The following is an 18,296-nucleotide window of genomic DNA, read 5'->3' on the forward strand; positions in this document are numbered from 1 at the left end:
TTGTTCTGTTCCCAGGAAAGGACAAAAATTATAAATAATGGATATTGATGGATGTTCCCATTTTAAACTCAGACAGGATGAACCATGAGCCTTAGTATAATTGAACCAACAAAGCAACTAAAATTCTTACATCTGTTTCATCTTAATTCAGTAGTTTGGAGACAAGCCTATGTAGGCATTATTTCTATTTTGGTTGGTAATGAATGATGAATGTCCATTTAAGTTTAAACCAACAAATGAAATGTCACTGTATAATTGGAATAAATACCCAAGATTACTTTTTAAAAAATGGTTTAAAAATGATAGTGTGCTGTTTTGTGGAGAGTAATAGTCTTTATCATAAGAAGCTCTCTGTGCTGCAAATAGAAAAGTCTACTAAAGTGCAGAGATAATTGTATTTTGTTCTTTTTATTCCAGAGTAAATGGAAAGTTAGTAGCACTGAAAGTAATAAGACTTCAAGAAGAAGAAGGTGCTCCATTTACAGCTATCAGAGAAGGTATGTTTTTTATTTTGCTCTCAATTTTTTTTCTCTTCTTTTTGTAATTGCAACAGACATATTTTTTTCTACTTGTTGATTCTGAAGAGCCTTTATGTTTCTCAAATTATATGGTTACAGTCCTTGGAGGAGTAGGATTGCTACTTAAAAATCAAAACCACTCGAATGAAATCAAGTTGTTTTTGGTGAATGGCTCATATAGGAACTGGTATCAGGTATACATGACAGCATGTGTGTGTTTGTGGAGGTATAGAAATGCTAGTAGCAGTTCACGTTAAGAATATTCTATTCACGGAACTGCTACTGAGAAGTAGAATTCAAATCCAGAATAATTTCAACTAAGTAGTGTTCTAAGGATGATGGTTTATTCATTAATTAAAGTCACTAAAAGTGTACCAAAGATAACATTATAAATGATAATGTGAAATAATAAATATTTGACTTTAAAAATAAACTATGTTATCAGAATGATCCAAATTATTAACTGATGCTACTGGACATAAGGAAAGAAATGTGCATTCAAAGTGGAGCTAAGCTTTAAAATAATGTGAGGGAGGTTTTAAGAAGTGCTTGGCTCCAACCAAGATTAATTAACCATTTAATGTTGATCATCTCACTATGAATTTTCTGAGCTGATGTCTAACATAGGGAAGGGTATCAAACCAGAGGAAAGCTGGACTGTTTTGTAGTTCCACTATAGGTAATGTGGATTAGTCCAGTGGCCTCCAACCTTTTGGGCACAAGGGACCAATTCCTTGGAGATATGTTTTTCGCGCAGACCCAAGGGGGCATGGTTTGGTGTGATGCCTGTATCTCATGGATGGGGCTTTGCTTGTTTGCAAGGCCCAGTTGCTGTCATGCTGTGGACCAGTGCCAGTCCATGGACTAGTGGTTGGAGACCCCTGGATTAGTCTATAAAAGAATTTACAGATTAAAATTATAATTCAAGAGTTTTTTTTCAAATCTGGCAAGACTAGGTTTTCACTAAAGTAATTTATTGATTTCACTAAATTAAAACTCAACCAATTTAATTTTCATTGCTAAAATGACATATTGGATATTCAATGTATTTTCTTTTCATCCGAAGTTTATTATCTTGTAAGTATCAGTTTTAAAAATTACAAACTTAGCATTTAAAGAGATAATTATGGTCCGCAGAGGTGGGCAGGGAAAAAGATTTCTTATGTACTCATAGAAAACACTGTTTATTTTCTGGTAGTTATGATGCATTTCTACAAAGGTTTATAGTATAGAAAAGCATACATTGCAATAATCTAAACAGGAATATGTTTCACACTAGACAGATCTAACATGTTCAAGAATGATGCAGTTAATTCAGTATCCTTAGCTATGCAAGCACATTCTTTGCCTTTTAGATTCAGTAGTAAAATTCAGGACCCCTAACAACAAACACAAATGTTTTCATGATTATTGCAATTGTGAAAATAAATTCTCACACTGATAAGTAGACTGGTAACTGTTATGTAAACATGTCCAGGTATAAGTATGTCCACAAAAAAGTTGGGAGAGAGACATTTACTATTTTGGGTATACACAGATACATTTCAAAACAAAGATAATGTTTGGAATTCTTGTGCTGTAACCATCACTTTTTTCCTTAATACTATTCACTATTCATTTCAAAGCTTATAAACGGGGATGATTATTTCAAGTTCAATCTAGTACTATAAACTTCTGACAGTAAGTTTTGTGTCTAGACCAGAGTTGAATTCCTGTCTCCCAATTTGTCTTTCAGCTGATGAGGTACATCTCAGTCCTGTTGATTTTCATCCAATAATTTATAACAATATATATAATATTAAAAAGCAAACACTTGTTAGATCTCAAACAATTTCCTTAGAGTTTAATAAAGGAAAGAGGAAAAGTTAGTTAACTTTGCTTTGGTAAATCTGTTTCTTTGGGCTTTGCCTAATTTTCACTTTTTTTTTAATTGGCTTCATCTCAGTCCATTTTTTTCCTCTCTTTTTTGTATGAAAAACAAAGAGAAGTGTGTTGGTGTATTTCTATAAGAGGCAGCCTGGTTGTCATAAAAGTTGATACATATCTGCCTTTGGAATTTATTTATTAATTGGGTCCCATATGTTAAATGCAATTAATTTTCAGATCTCTCTCTTTGTGTATGTATAGATTTGTGACATGCACGCTTTTATTGCTACAAGAGGAGTTTCCAGGATCATTTTCATCTGAGTAGGCAACCCTAGATTGATATTGATGGGGAAGCTGGATGCATGTATGTGTGCATGTAACGTGCATATATGTATGAATGTATGTTTTTTTAAAATTTCTTTCTTGTATAAAAGGAAATTGCCATAAAATCAGAATTTTCTTCCTTTCATATAGTCTAAATGAAAACAGAAATAAAAATTTAACAGCAAAATATATGTGTATATTTTATACATGTTTAAAAATATACACATGTATTAGAAGTAATAGGATTTCATTTTTTAATTGTATGGACTTCCTTGCGGGAGCTCTTCATTCTTTGTTGTACTTATTAAAAGAGCTCTACTTTAGGTAGATAATATGGAGAAAAGCCATTGCAAAACATTAAATGGACTTCGGGATTGCTTATATATCTTTATCTTACAGGAATTGCGTAAATAAGCATCTGGCAATGAAGGGGAAGTATTTAAATATGCTAAAATAAATCCGTCCGTACAACTTTCTTCTTTAGCTTTAACTATAATGGTATATTACATAGTAAAGGAAACTGTATACCTTAAATATATTAGTTGAAGATGAACATAATTATAATTTAATTGAAAACTATATATCATATATTGTATCATATTTTATTGTACCTTATAATACATCACATCATATATCATATATTTGTATGACCATAATGGAGCCTGACCATTACAGTTGTATGTCGTACCTATTGTAAAATGGATTGGTTATGTAACCAATCCAATTTCATAATTGGATAATTTCATAATTTCATAATTTTTTGTGGCAGTCATTAAGTGAATTTGGTAGTAACCAAGCAAATGCCATGATCTTTAAGTAAACCAATAGTTTACTATGAGTGCAGTTTTGCTGAAAACTGGAATGTAAAATGTGGTCACATGATAAGTCACTACCATAAAATAGAATATAATATATAGATCTATAATACTATGTATCATATCAACTCTAAAAACTTCAACTGATTTGGGTTTCAATATAACATTCAATTAAATCAAGATTTGGAATTACACCTGTGTATAGAATTGGTTAATAGAGCATTATTGATGCTCAGTAAGAAAATGAAAATTATATGTATTTCCTTCCATTCCTCAACCATTAGATTTTAACTGCTAAAATAGTATGACAATGGAATAAGTAGTATATCAAATGTAACAAACTTGAATATAAGCAAACCAGAAAAGCATTCATTTTAATTTTAGACTAGAGTATTGCATCATATGCTAGGATACTTGCTCAAAACTCATTGGGGAATTAAATTAAAACAGAGCCATATGTTTATCTTTACATTTGCTGCAAGAACAAAAAATCATGTTAAATTAAAATTACATAACAAGCTTGCTAATAAAAGTATGAGTTCTTATTTCACATTAACCCATAACTGTTGGTTTTCAACAACTTTGATGTATTGGTTATGTTTATATGTAATCGTTTCTCCTGGTTTATTTCTACTTATATTATTAAATTGTTAAGATTTTTATTTGAGGATAGGATTATATGCAGTCAGTAAGAGTGATATACACCTAAAATTATAGCACATTGGCAATTTAAAATAGCTTAGCTAAATTTCTGTACAGAAATAAAGTATTGATTTCTAGTGCCACTTGTAAACCTATTTTTTAATCATTATTTGTAATGGTTCTTTATAAATGCGTGGAATATTTTTTTTGATAACATGCGTTTTGATTAATGAAAGATAACTTAGTTTTTAAAATCTGTAAAGAGAGAAATTATTTGTTTCCTTGTTCAAATGCTTCTATAGATACAGATCTATACATGTATCTCCTAATTGACTATTTCTTTAAGACAAATGGCTTTCTTTCCTATAAATAAATGTCTCATTTTGCATATTTTTTTAGACTCTCCATTCTCTAAATTCCTTAAATTGTTATTTGTAGGAAGAATGTCTAAATAAGGGTAGTCTAATACTAGCATTACAGAGGATTGTTAGTGAGCTATTTAGATACCCATGGTTTCCAAAATTGTAAATTGCTTGATATGCAAGAATTATCTATCGTGAACTGCATAGTTAGAGTCATTTATTTCTATTTTAACCCATAGGAGATCGTGCTGTTTTACTTTCATTAATAAAAATAGTTTTGCTTCATAATTTATTTTATGTTAGTTTTTATTACCCCTAGGAAATGCATTTTATGTATTGTAGATTGATGTTCAGAGGCTCATTTCAGCAAGTGGATTAAAACTATCCAATCTATTAATTAGTTTACAGACAGTTCACTAAGATTATTCAGATATCTGTGTTATCTTTGTTTTATTGTTATCATATTGTCTACACTTATATTCCTATCGCTCTGATACCTTTGAAATAAACTATGTTACAAAGAAGAGTAATTAGTAGTAAGTAATTAAATTAAAGCCAGGAGGTTAAGAAAGAGGAAAGCTAGGTAAATCTAGTTTATACCAATACCTCCTTTTCAAATCTTTATCTCCTTTCATATCAACTATACTTTTACCAGAAGTAAAAAACATGCAAAAAACAATTAATGGGAGAAAGTGGCAAGAAGGTGACAATCAACATGGAGAAAGCAGAACTTAACTTGTTTTTTGCATCCGTCTTTACACAAAGGGAAAAAAACCAGACCAACCTATCAAAAACAGTACCATAAAAAACAGATTAGAAACACAAGTTAAAATAGGTAAGAAAATGGTAAGTGAGCACCTGCTCAGCCTAGACAAGTTCAAATCACCAGGATCAGATGTATTACACCCCAAGGTTCTGAAGGAACTGGCAGATGTGATCTCAGAACCACTGAACTATATCTTTCAAAGATCCTGGAGCACTGGGGAACTACCAGAGGACTGGAAAAGAGGTGATTTTCCAAAAAGGAAAAAAAAAGGATCCAGGAAACTACAGACCTATCAGCTTGAGTTCAATACCTGAGAAGATTCTGGAAAAGATAATCAAGCAATGACTCAGCGAACACCTAGAGGCAAACCAAGTCATAATCAAAAGCCAACAAGTTTGTCAAAAACAGATCATGCGAGACAAATGTCTGAAATGGTATAGGGTTTCCTGCCTAAGTAGGTGGTTGGATTAGGTGACCTCCAAGGTCCCTTCCAACAACAACAACAACAACTACTACTACTACTACTACTACTACTACTACTACTACTACTACTATTATTATTATTATTATTATTATTATTATTATTATTATTATTATTATTATTATTATTCGCACCAAGCTGGCAGGAATAGCCAACACTCCAGAAGACAGGCTTAAGATACAGAAGGATATTGACAGACTTGAACATTGGACGCTATCTAACAAAATGAAATTCAATGATGAAAAAAGTAAGGATCTACATTTAGGCAAGAAAAACCAAATGTACAAGCATGGTATAGGTGGTATCTTGCTCAATAGTTGTAACTGTGAGGGAACTCAAGAGTCCTAGTGGACAATCACTTAAACATGAGCCAGCAGTGTGCTGCTGCAGCTGCCAAAAAAGTCAACACAGTGCTAAGCTGCATTAACAGAGGGATAGAATCAAGATCATGTAAGGCCACACTTGGAATACTGCATCCAGTTTTGGTCACCATAATATAAAAAAGGGTACAGAGAAGAGAAACAAAGATGATCAGGAACTGAAAGCTAAAACATATAAAGAGCTGTTGCTGGAATTGGGTATATCTAGTTTAATGAAGAGAAGGACTAGGGGTGACATGATAGCAGTGTTCCAATATCTCAGGGGTCATGCTATTCTCCAAAGCACGTGAAGGCAAGACAAGAAGCAATGGTTGGAAACTAATCAGAGAGAAGCAACTTAGAACTAAGGAGAAATTTCCTGACAGTTAGACAATTAATCAATGGAACAACCTGCCTCCAGAAATTGTGAATGCTTCAACACTGGAAGTTTTAAAGAAGAGATTGGATTACCATTTGTTTGAAATGGTATAGCATTTCCTACCTGAGCAGGGGGCTGGACTGGAAGACCTCCAAGGTCCCTTCCAAATCATCATCATCATCGTCATCATCTCCTTATATCAATTCAAGTACTACATTCTGTTTACTTGTCTGTTTTTTAATTGAATATCTTGATCTCTCTCTTCTTTTACATACATTTACTCTTCATATATTTGATTAGTGAATTGATCCTCATTCATTTGCTCTGTATGACTCTTCATACACTTCATCCACATTCATTCGGTACCCATTCCATTCCTAATTCTATCACTTCTTGTTTGATATATTTTTTTATGTAACCCATTCTTGTTACATGAAATGTATTTTTATGTTTTTCTTCATTTACCCAATTTTAACTTCTGTAAATGGGCATTTTATGTACAACCATTATATTTCTTTCAACAGATATTCATATATTTCAACTAAATTCATTTTGACTATTACCATTTGACCAGCATTTTCACACAAATACTTTCATGGCATTTTTGTATCCATTTCCTCATATTTAATTATTTTCTACCAAGGTGCGCAAATTATTTATCTAATATAATTTTATTATTTACAATGGTGCTTAAAATTTTGTGAAACTTTTTGAATTTTCAATATTTATGCATAAATAAGTTCAATAAATAAATAAATAAATATGTAACCTAAAGCACAATCTGTTTTCCACAAAAGTCCTATAACTAAATAAAAATTTGTTTATAGAAGACTTAATGTGAATCAAAAACATTATTCATTTCTTTACTGAAGAAAATGTTCTTTAATTGTTTATTAACAAGGCTTGCAAGATTAAATATTTATTTTTTAAACTCACACTGGGTTTATAATGATAATTTGGAGAAAGGTTTTATAGGTGCACATAGACTATTTCATATCATAATACATATAGCTTTAAATAGCTATATGTCTGTCAAGTATCATTTGCATTGAATAGGTTCATGACCTTGTATGAAAATCATAATATTATAATGATTTCCTTTAGCAATTAAATGGGTTAACACAATTTGTTGTACAATCTTAAATTTTGATAAGTACTCATTAAAGCCTGATTAATTTTGGGATGTTCTGTCTGTCTATTTAATAGTATGATCCTTTCTGGAAATGTATTTCAAGATGTTATTAAACAATTTATGGAATTCTCTTTTTAGGGTTAGGGTTAGAGAGAGTGTATACGATAAATGAATAAATGAAATTTAATCTGCAAGTTCACCTAATTTCAGTTTTGAATGTATGTATGTGAGAACTTCAAACACATTGGTTGTGGAGGGCTACATGATGTTCAGATTTGGCTTTAAATTTCAATATGTCCAACTATTAATTGAATGCATTCATATTTCAGATAGTAGAAGGGAATGGAATTTTTCATAGACTTATTGAAAAACTGTAATTTTCTGCTTTGTTCTGTGATACATGTATGAACTGATAATTTGCTGATATGTTAGCATTGGTAGCAAAGTGTATTGTCAGGTCACACTGAGTAAATATGTTATATACTAGCAATATTAAATTTGCATGTTAAATGCGGTTACTCTGTGATTTATGATCACAGTTGGGACTGGAATCTCGGTCATTGAGCACAGTAATTGTTAAGTGAAATACTCACATGACCACTTTGCTTAACAACTGCAATCCTGGTTTTCTCAGTTGTAGCCACTAAGATTCAAGAATGGTATATGGAAGGGCACTCCCGCTCCAAGCTGGGGAAGCTCAGCTTAGATCTTCATGCTCTAAGCTTTGTTCTTTAGCCCACACAGGAGTTCACTTCCCACTGTGTACAGAAAGGAATTCCTGAACTAGGATGGACAAATGAAGCTTATATCTTCAGTACCAAAGCTTTGTTTCTTCAGTCCAGTGCAGCAATTCCCTTTCGTGCATGGAAGGCAGTTGTTGTTGTTAGTTGCGAAGTCCTGTCCGACCCATTGCGACCCTATGGGCAACATTCCTCCAGGCCTTCCTGTCCTCTACCATCTGCTGGAGTCCATTTAAGCTCACGCCTACTGCTTCAGTGACTCCATCCAGCCACCTCATTCTCTGTCGTCCCCTTCTTCTCTTGCCCTCAATCTTTCCCAGCATTAGACTTTTCTCCAGTGAGTCCTTCCTTCGCATTAGGTGGCCAAAGTATTTGAGTTTTAGCTTCAGGATCTGGCCTTCTAAAGAGCAGTCGGGGTTGATCTCCTCTAGGACTGACCAGTTTGATCGCCTTGCAGTCCAAGGGACTCGCAGGAGTCTTCTCCAGCACCAGAGTTCAAAGGCCTCAATTCTTTGGCGCTCAGCCTTTCTTATGGTCCAGCTTTCACTGCCATACATTGCAACTGGGAAGACCATAGCCTTGACTATACGCACTTTTGTTGACAGGGTGATGTCTCTGCTTTTTAGTGTGCTGTCTAGATTTGCCATGGCTTTCCTCCCCAGGAGCAAGCGTCTTTTAATTTCTTGGCTACAGTCCCCATCCAATTTTTAGAAGATGTACAAAATATTACTGTGTTAAAAGCACTTTTTAGAACGGGTTCCCAACTGGGTGCGAGATGATATTCCAAGGGGTGCAAAAACTTGGGTTTTCAAAATTATAGTGTATATGCATAATTCGTTGCCATTATTTTGAACTTTTTGTAAGGGGTGCGAGAATATATCAGAAGCGTTCTAGGGGTGCAGGGTATAGAAAAGGTTTGGAACCACTGTTTTAGAGAAAAGTATTGAATACTTTTTTTCAGACATTTTGCTGTCTAGATTTGCCATGGCTTTCCTCCCCAGGAGCAAGCGTCTTTTAATTTCTTGGCTACAGTCCCCATCTGCAGTGATCTTGGAGCCCAGGAAAATAAAATCTGTCACTACCTCCATTTCTTCCCCATCTATTTGCCAGGAATTGAGAGGGCTGGATGGAAGGCAGTACCAAAGCTCAGATCCTGAATCTTAATGACTACAACTAAAGAAGCCAGGATTGTAATAATTGAGCAAAGTGGTAAAATAAAGTAGGATCTGCAGTAAAGATCCAGACATTGTTTCTGCAGCCTGATAAAGAATTTTCCTCCTGTACCTAGAGGGTAGGGGAAATGCTTTGGCAGGCAGCATCAGCTTACAGCCTTCTCTGCTGGTTTCCCTGTTGATTATCTGGGAAACTTCTCATGAATTCTGGACTTCTAGAGAAAGAAATAAAGGACTGAAGATGGTTGCACAAAAAATGAAGTGATTGACCAATAGACCAACTCTTTAGTAATTTCTCTCCAAATAAGAAGACTTGAGATATCTTAAAGTGCTACAGATAACTGTTTACTCAAGGTAGCAGTCTCCAGCAAGTTTAAAGATCTGGGACACAAGGGAGTAGGCATCTTGCACAAACTGCAGTAGCTGCCTTTGAAAGAACATTAAGTTCATATACTTCATTTTCTGATCATTTTTAGAAATAGTTTGTTAACTGTTTTTTATCTATTAGAAACCTTTGGATCAAGCTTTATAGCAGTTGGTGAATTTGTTTCAATTGTTTTCCAAAATAAAGTTTTAGCCACTAGTTTAAAAACTTACAAAAATATTTTGGAAAAAATAGCAAAATTAAAAATTTGATTTTAGAAATTAAAACAGATTAAGACTCTAAATGAATTTTAAATAAGATTTTGGAATTAATTATAAAGGATTCTTCTCATGGAAAAATTCCTTTGAGTTGAATAAAAAACATAATTAGACACTAGAGAAAACTAAGGATTACAATTAAGGGAGTATGCATAAACTTGAACTATGGACTCAAAACTTAATTTTAACAGTGTCAACAGAGACATCTGTCTCTATCGAGTGGCTATGTGTAAAAGAGGTTATGGAAAAGGAACAAGTTCTACTTGATAAGATTAAGATTGAGTTGAAAGTGAATTTATAAATGACAGCTATAAGAATTTCCTGCAAAAAAGATTACACTGCACATATAGAAGAAACTGGTGATGTTTTAATAATTAAAAGGGATATGCAAACAATAAACCAAGAGAGTTACCTGGATAATTTTCCTGTATTAAATTTACAAAAGAATCTTGTTAACTTTTTGAAGAATCTTGTGAAAAAGGATAAAGCAAAAATTAAAAGAAATCAAGTTCTGAATGGATTAAGGATTAAGATTGTTAGAAGTAAAAAGGAAGGAATATAAAGTTGATTTATTTCATCAAGGTTAAAATAGATATGTTGTTATTTCTTGTAACCCTTGAAAGAATGTTAATGATATCAAGACTGAAATGACTATGGATTTGTTTATAGGTAAAAGAGATATGGGAAGAAAGGATAATTGTTTGTATTTTAAAAGGAGATGATATATTATTAAAATTGTTTATACTTGTCATGAAGACGGGAATTCATACACAGCCACACCCACACACCCACACATGTTCTTTACTATATTTTTTCTCTTGTTTCTGGAAGAGATAATCCAGGAAGAATAAATTTTCTCTTTTTTTAATATAATTGGGAGAAATTGCACTAATTTCTACTTCTGTGGGTTCAGCTATATGTAAAAAAAAAAGAAAACAGTGATGTTGGGGCATTCCAATTTTTAGAAGATGTACAAAATATTACTGTGTTAAAAGCACTTTTTAGAACGGGTTCCCAACTGGGTGCGAGATGATATTCCAAGTGGTGCAAAAACTTGGGTTTTCAAAATTATAGTGTATATGCATAATTCGTTGCCATTATTTTGAACTTTTTGTAAGGGGTGCGAGAATATATCAGAAGCGTTCTAGGGGTGCAGGGTATAGAAAAGGTTTGGAACCACTGTTTTAGAGAAAAGTATTGAATACTTTTTTTCAGACATTTTGCTTTTTGTCTTTCAGCGTCTCTCTTGAAAGGTCTAAAACATGCTAATATTGTGCTGCTTCATGATATCATCCATACAAAGGAGACACTGACACTGGTATTTGAGTTTGTGGTAAGTTTACACAATTTTTTTTTGCATTCTATAACCTAAGCTAGGACAGTTAGACACAAAATGGCCACCATTAGATAAAAGAATTCTGTATAACTTGCATAGTAGTCCAATGCTGCTGATGGTTGGAGTATAATATAAAGCAGAGCCTCCAACCGTTTGGACACCAAGGACCGATTCTGTGGAGAAGAGTTTTCCGTGGACCAGTGGGGGCGTTGTTTCATGTGCTGCCTGCATCCAGCAGATTGGGCTTTGCTTGTTTGCTCAGCCCGGTTGCTAGTATGCCACGGACTGGTGCCAGTACACGGACTGGGGGCTAGAGACACCTGATATAAAGGATATTTCATACTTAAAATACTGTGATAATCATTTCAGATGTTGTCGTAAGTAATACCTGCTTCATTTAATGAGTAGTAACCATTAGTAGTAACCACTCAGGGGTGCCCCCCTCTCCTGGGTGCGACCCGCCTCTTTAAATACTCTTAATCTCGATGAAGGGCTGAGTCCTGGGACCCTGAGAGATGGCTGGGCAGGGGCAGGGGCCGTCAACACAAATTTAATAGGAGGCCCCTGATTACTTTTTTATCGAAATTTTTTATGGGATTAGGGAGAGGGGTGGGAGATGGGGGTTGTCTGGCTATGGGGGGTGGCCAATCAACCATGGCTCAGGCGAGACTTGCTAGGGCAGGAAACCCTATACCATTTCAGACAAATGGCTGTCCAGTCTCTTCTTAAAAACTTCCAGTGTTGGAGCATTCACCACTTCTGGAGGCAGGCTGTTCCACTGGTTAATTGTTCTAACTGTCAGGAAGTTTCTCCTTAGTTCTAGGTTGCTTCTCTCCTTGACTAGTTTCCATCCATTGCTTCTTGTCCTGCTTTCAGGTGCTTTGGAGAATAGCTTGGCTCCCTCTTCTTTGTGGCAGCCCCTGAGATATTGGAACACTGCTATCATGTCACCCCTCACTCTTCTCTTCGTTAAACTACACATACCCAATTCCAGCAACCGTTTCCTATTTTCCTAATTCACTTTTTCACTTTTCCTAATTCACTCTAAAGCTTTCCCTGCGCAGAGCCTTAAGTAACACCAGCTGCCTGCAATTAGTGCAGGTTCTCATCCCACCAGGCTCAAGGTTGACTCAGCCTTCCATCCTTCCGAGGTAGATAAAATGAGGACTCAGATTGTTGGGAGCAATAAGCTGATTTTGTAATAATGCTGCTTGGGGGGGGGGGGTGAAAGCTCTAATAAGCAGGCATATACATAGAATGAAGGCTATTGCTAAGCACATTGATTTATGCTTTAAATTGTAAGCCGCCCTGAGTCTTCGGAGAAGGGCGGGATATAAATGGGATTAAAAAAAAAAGACCAAATGGGAGATCCGTTCCAGGTTTTCCAGCCAGCCCGCCCAGTTCATGAGTCAAATGTGTCCTTAGAGCTAAGCAGCTGCTCTGGCTGCGGCATTCCCCACCTGTCTTTCAAGTTGGGATAGACTACAGCTGCTCTTCAACTTTAGAAGGAAAGATGCCCAGACCCCAGCCTGTAAAAAATCACAGACTGCAGCTTCTTCTCCAATTGGTCCCGCTTTCCCTGCGCAGACTAAATGGGAGATCCGCTCCAGGTTTTCCAGCCAGCCCTGTCCCTAAAGTTTCAATACCCGGCGTATAAGACAACCCCTGACTTTTGAGAAGATTTTCATGGGTTAAAAAATCGTCTTATACGCCGGAAACTATGGTAGATTCTGTTGTACTGCATCAGCTACCACACCAGTTAGCAATTTGAAAGTTGTTGGTAAGCTGGTAATTGGCCTGTAGTTGCCTGGTGTTGCCCCTTTTGCTGGATTTTTTATTATTTAGGTAGGTTTTCTCAGTTGTTAGCTACTTTTCAATTTCTCCTCCTTGTAGTATATTGGCAATGCTTGGCAATGAGTGGGTATATAACAGATGTTTCAACCAAAACCCATGCAGTTCATGTTCACCTGGTGCTGACCAATTCTTAGATCTTCCTTGCTCTTTTTTCTACCATTTTTGTTGTTATTACTAGTTTTTTCATTTCAACTTCTGTTTTATTTGCATCAACCTCTTTTAACCAAGCCGCATCCTTGTTGTATTTCTTTGTGTTATCCCATATCTGCTTCTAGAACTGCACTGTTTCTTCCTTGTCTGGTACTGACTGCTTCATTGCAGTTTCTCCATTGATGGATTGGTAGAAATGTTTCTAATTAGATTGAAATTGGAAGTTCTGCTTATAATTTGCAATTCGAGCTTCGTATCTACTGATTTTCCTGGCTATAGCTATTATTTGCTGCTTTGTTATTTCCAGTGCTTCCTTGATCTTCCTTGTTTCTAAGTGGTATTTCTTGATTAGGTATTCTTTGGTCTTCTTGTTCTTCAGCTTCTTTTCTTTCTGTCTTAGCTTGCTTGCTTGCATGTGATCTTAACTTGCTGATCTTATTTTCTAGTCTAACTTCCATTTTTTTGGTGCGCTGTTCATTTGTTTTTCTTCTTTGTTGATTTTGTACCCCAGGTATTCAGTTATAACTGCAGCTGCAACTGTACATTAGTTAGTTTGTTTCTTGCAGTGAATTGGTGCTTATACTTGATATTGCAGTATTTGCATCTTTTAATGCTTGTGCTAGCTGTTTGTTTGGAATAAGCTTCAATACAGGCAGCCTTATTCTGTTGTTTTTGTGCTGTTCTGGATGCTCAGTTATTCTTTGTTTCAATTCTTTTATTTCTTTAGAGGGCTTTGTTCTTCCTGAGGAAGAGGTGCCTGGTTTCCAAATGAGAACAGTTGTATATCTCTGCTGGATTCCTTACTGCCAACTCCCCCTGGCTTGCTTCTACATTCTGAATTACTTCTGGCAAGGCTTTGATTTCTTAGCCCTGGGTAAACCTTTGCAGTTCATCCAATTCTGTTTCTGTGAATACTTTATTTCGTATTATAAATTGTGATTGATCTGCTAGTCTCTGTTCTGTTATTTCTGATTCTGAATGTTCTTTCCAGAACTGGTGCATTCGTTTTAGATATCCTCTTCTTGTTGGACTTGATCTGTAATAACAGATCATTATTTCTTTGTTTTCAATCACTGTGTATTTGCGATGGGTAAACATCTTTTCTTCCAGTAGTTCTGCAGCTGCTGGCCCTGGTTGTTCAGCCAACAGTCCTGGGTCCTGTAACCCATTTTTCACCAGATATCTAGGAACTCCAACATCTAGTGCAGACCATGTTAACCCAGCCTATATCCGAGCCGGTACGGCATTCTGAAATTGACGTCTCACTATATTTTTTATGGGAGAGACACTCTGTCTGACTCCTCTGATGAGACCTGTCCAGTATGGTTGAACTTCTGGCATAGCTCTCATCTTCCTACTCTGGTACACAAGCCCCACAACCATGTCAAGGTAGTGCCTCACTGGGTGATGATGATGATGATGATTGGAAATGGGCTGGCCACATAGCAAGAAGTACTGATGGCAGGTGGATCAAGGTGGTCATAGAATGGATCCCACCTGATAAAAAGCATCACAATAAGACCGATCAACGGCATCAGCAAGTATTGTGGGCCCAGTTGGGTTAAAGGAAGCTTAGGACAGTATTGGTTGGAAACATGCAGAAGAGGCCTTCATCCTTCAGTTGATAAACAATGGCTAAAATGATGAAGATGATTATCTCAGTAACTGATACTTTAATCTTATGTTTGTATTAATAAGAAATTAAAAGAGAACATAGGCAGTTGGGCTCTCCATTATGATTTTTTAATTTTGAAAACTAGTTTGCAATATTCATGAAAAAATACAATTTATCTCTGTGTGTGTGTGTGTGTATGATTCACAAATCAAGTTAAAACTTTACTCTTGCTTCAGCGATGAAGAAGATGCTTGCTTTACCATTAAAAACCTCTTTCCTTCACCCTTTTTTATTTTTTGTCTTAGTGTAAATAATGTAAATATGTCATTTAAATATTCAAGTAATTGAAATTAAATATATTTTTAAGTTAATAGATCTTTGTTAAATGTACTAGTCAGAGATAACACATATAGAGATCTGTTCATGATAGATAGTCTATTCATTTTTCCTTTGTCTTGTAACAATAAGAAGGAAAGAGAATGAAATATGGCTTGATGGTCTAATCTTCCTGTGAATGCTGCTGCTATTTTTTCTGTCCTCTGAGACTGAAATGTTACATTCCAAAAGTCAGTATCACTGTATTAACATCATAATTATGGTAGTGTGCCAGTTTTATGCACTTCTAGAGAACTGCAGCAATATAAGTCAGTGGCATTGTATTGATAATTTTCACCTCAGATATGGGGTAATCACATCTATTACTGAGAAATGTGCATACTTTAGGATTGTAGCAGGACTTGCATGGCAAGCTTTGATGAATTTCTTTTATAAAGCATTTTGGGGTAAGGTACACCTTTATGTCTAGAACAGCATAACTCTTGACATTCAGACTCTCCTTAACCTCTTTACGTAGCAATAGCATTGTAGTACTAAAAGTTACTGTCTAACCAGTGGTAGTGCTTAGGATGCTTGTGTAATTTCCCCTCCCCCCTCTATGTTTGCATGTATTTTGGTTTACTATGAGGTACTGAGCGGAGTTAGGAATTGGAACAGCATAGAAACTGAAGTAAGTAAGTAAACAAATAATAAAAGTAGCTTAAGAAAGACTTGCTTTATACTGGATCCTGCTATAGCTATATTAGAGCAAGCAATTTTATGTGACAGTTCTGCGTAGCTGAAGGATTTGGTAGAAGTATAATGCAAACAGATGGCTCGCTTTCCATGCATTTATCAATGTCACTCTTTGATGGATGAGAATGCCATTCTCTTATTGTCCATGAAATGACAAAAATTCAGATAAAAGAATGATCTCCTTGTCTGAATTTGATTCTGTTGTCTGGCTGTTTATAGGGAGATGGATATCTCTTCGTCCCTGAAATATGAGGATCTTTAAATAGATATATATCTTTATTATAGGATATTACTTAGGCAATAGTATTTCTAAATCTTTCATACCAGAAAACATTAAAAAATAAACAAATAGCCGTTCATATCATGGGTCTGCAGATTTAATTTATGTTATTAGGCAAACCATTTTAACAGCTCCACATTTTAAGAACAGAAGTGATCTTGAGTGAGTCAATTTGTGCTGGCTGGATCAGACTTCTCTTCTAAATGAAAGATTGATGAAAGATTGTTGATTCTTTAACCTTAGCCATGATTAATTTGGAAAAAAAGTGTTTCTATTTAGCAATGTTGTATGTAAATAAAATTGTACCAATAACATTTTAAAAAAATCAAACAGATTTTTTTCTGATCTAAGACTGAATGTAGGACCATATAAGAAGTAAATTATCTAAGTATCCTTGGGTTTCATGAAACAAATTATCTAAGTAACCTTGGGTTTCATTATGGAATGCAGATATAAGAAATAACTTAGTGTTTCATACTTCTGCAATTAATAGCAGACCTCTATTGCTTATCATAATCAGTTAATTTAAAAGCATGTTAATCCTATTTGTTCTGAATATAATATGAAACGACAGAAATGGTATTTTTTATTAAATGCCAGACCAAGGCTTTGGTAATAATGTCCTGAACATTTCTTGACATTAAAGCCAGGAAAAAATAGCATAACATCTCAATAAAAGGCATGATATTTTCCATCTAGAACAACTTAAACTGTGTCGAAACTTTATTCATGACATTTTTGTAGCTTCATTTTTTGAACAAAATCACATTCTATAACTTTATTGCATGATGAATTTTTTCAGTTCCTATTCAAGTTACTAAGAAAACTTCAGTGAGGTCTTCCCCAACGGGGAACATTGATTGCCCCCTTCCAATGTTTTGATGCTGCAATTCCAAACATTTTCATGCAGTTGGAAACTTTGGAATTCTATTTTCTATATTTCTGCAAGAGTGTTGTTGTTGTTGTTAGTTGCGAAGTCGTGTCCGACCCATCGCGACCCTATGGACAATGTTCCTCCAGGCCTTCCTGTCCTCTACCATCTTCTGGAGTCCATTTAAGCTCACACCTACTGCTTCAGTGACTCCATCCAGCCACCTCATTCTCTGTCGTCCCCTTCTTCTATTGCCCTCAATCTTTCCCAGCATTAGGCTCTTCTCCAGTGAGTCCTTCCTTCTCATTAGATGGCCAAAGTATTTGAGTTTTAGCTTCAGGATCTGGCCTTCTAAAGAGCAGTCAGGGTTGATCTCCTCTAGGACTGACCGGTTTGATCGCCTTGCAGTCCAAGGGACTCGCAGGAGTCTTCTCCAGCACCAGAGTTCAAAGGCTTCAATTCTTTGGCGCTCAGCCTTTCTTATGGTCCAGCTTTCACTGCCATACATTGCAACTGGGAAGACCATCGCCTTGACTATACGCACTTTTGTTGACAGGGTGATGTCTCTGCTTTTTAGTGTGCTGTCTAGATTTGACATGGCTTTCCTCCCGAGGAGCTAGCGTCTTTTAATTTCTTGGCTACAGTCCCCATCTGCAGTGATCTTGGAGCCCAGGAAAATAAAATCTGTCACTACCTCCATTTCTTCCCCATCTGTTTGCCAGGAATTGAGAGGGCCGGATGCCATGATCTTGGTTTTCTTAATGTTTAGTTTCAACCCAACTTTTGCACTCTCCTTCTTCACTCGCAACAAGAGGCTCTTTAGATCCTCTTCACTTTCTGCCATTAGAGTTACTCTGCAAGAGTAACTCTATGTAATGATTTCATTGCATTAAAGAAGTATTAGTTAAATTGTCTATATTA

At 35.5% G+C, this 18,296-nt stretch overlaps 1 protein-coding gene across 6 annotated transcripts in view; it reads left to right on the forward strand.

Annotated features, from left to right (window-relative positions):
* CDK14 (cyclin dependent kinase 14) overlaps nucleotides 1–18,296 on the forward strand; it is a 289,922-nt gene that overhangs the window by 84,009 nt on the left and 187,617 nt on the right. For all 6 annotated transcript variants that reach the window (XM_081344348.1, XM_081344350.1, XM_081344345.1 and 3 more), the window contains 2 exons: nucleotides 418–497; nucleotides 11,437–11,531. In XM_081344348.1, coding sequence (XP_081200474.1) covers nucleotides 418–497; nucleotides 11,437–11,531 — 175 coding nt within the window. The remainder of the gene's footprint in view (nucleotides 1–417; nucleotides 498–11,436; nucleotides 11,532–18,296) is intronic.

This window comes from Vipera berus (assembly GCF_964194415.1).
Source record: "Vipera berus genome assembly, chromosome: Z".
In the NCBI taxonomy this organism is placed as follows: Eukaryota; Metazoa; Chordata; class Lepidosauria; order Squamata; family Viperidae; genus Vipera; species Vipera berus.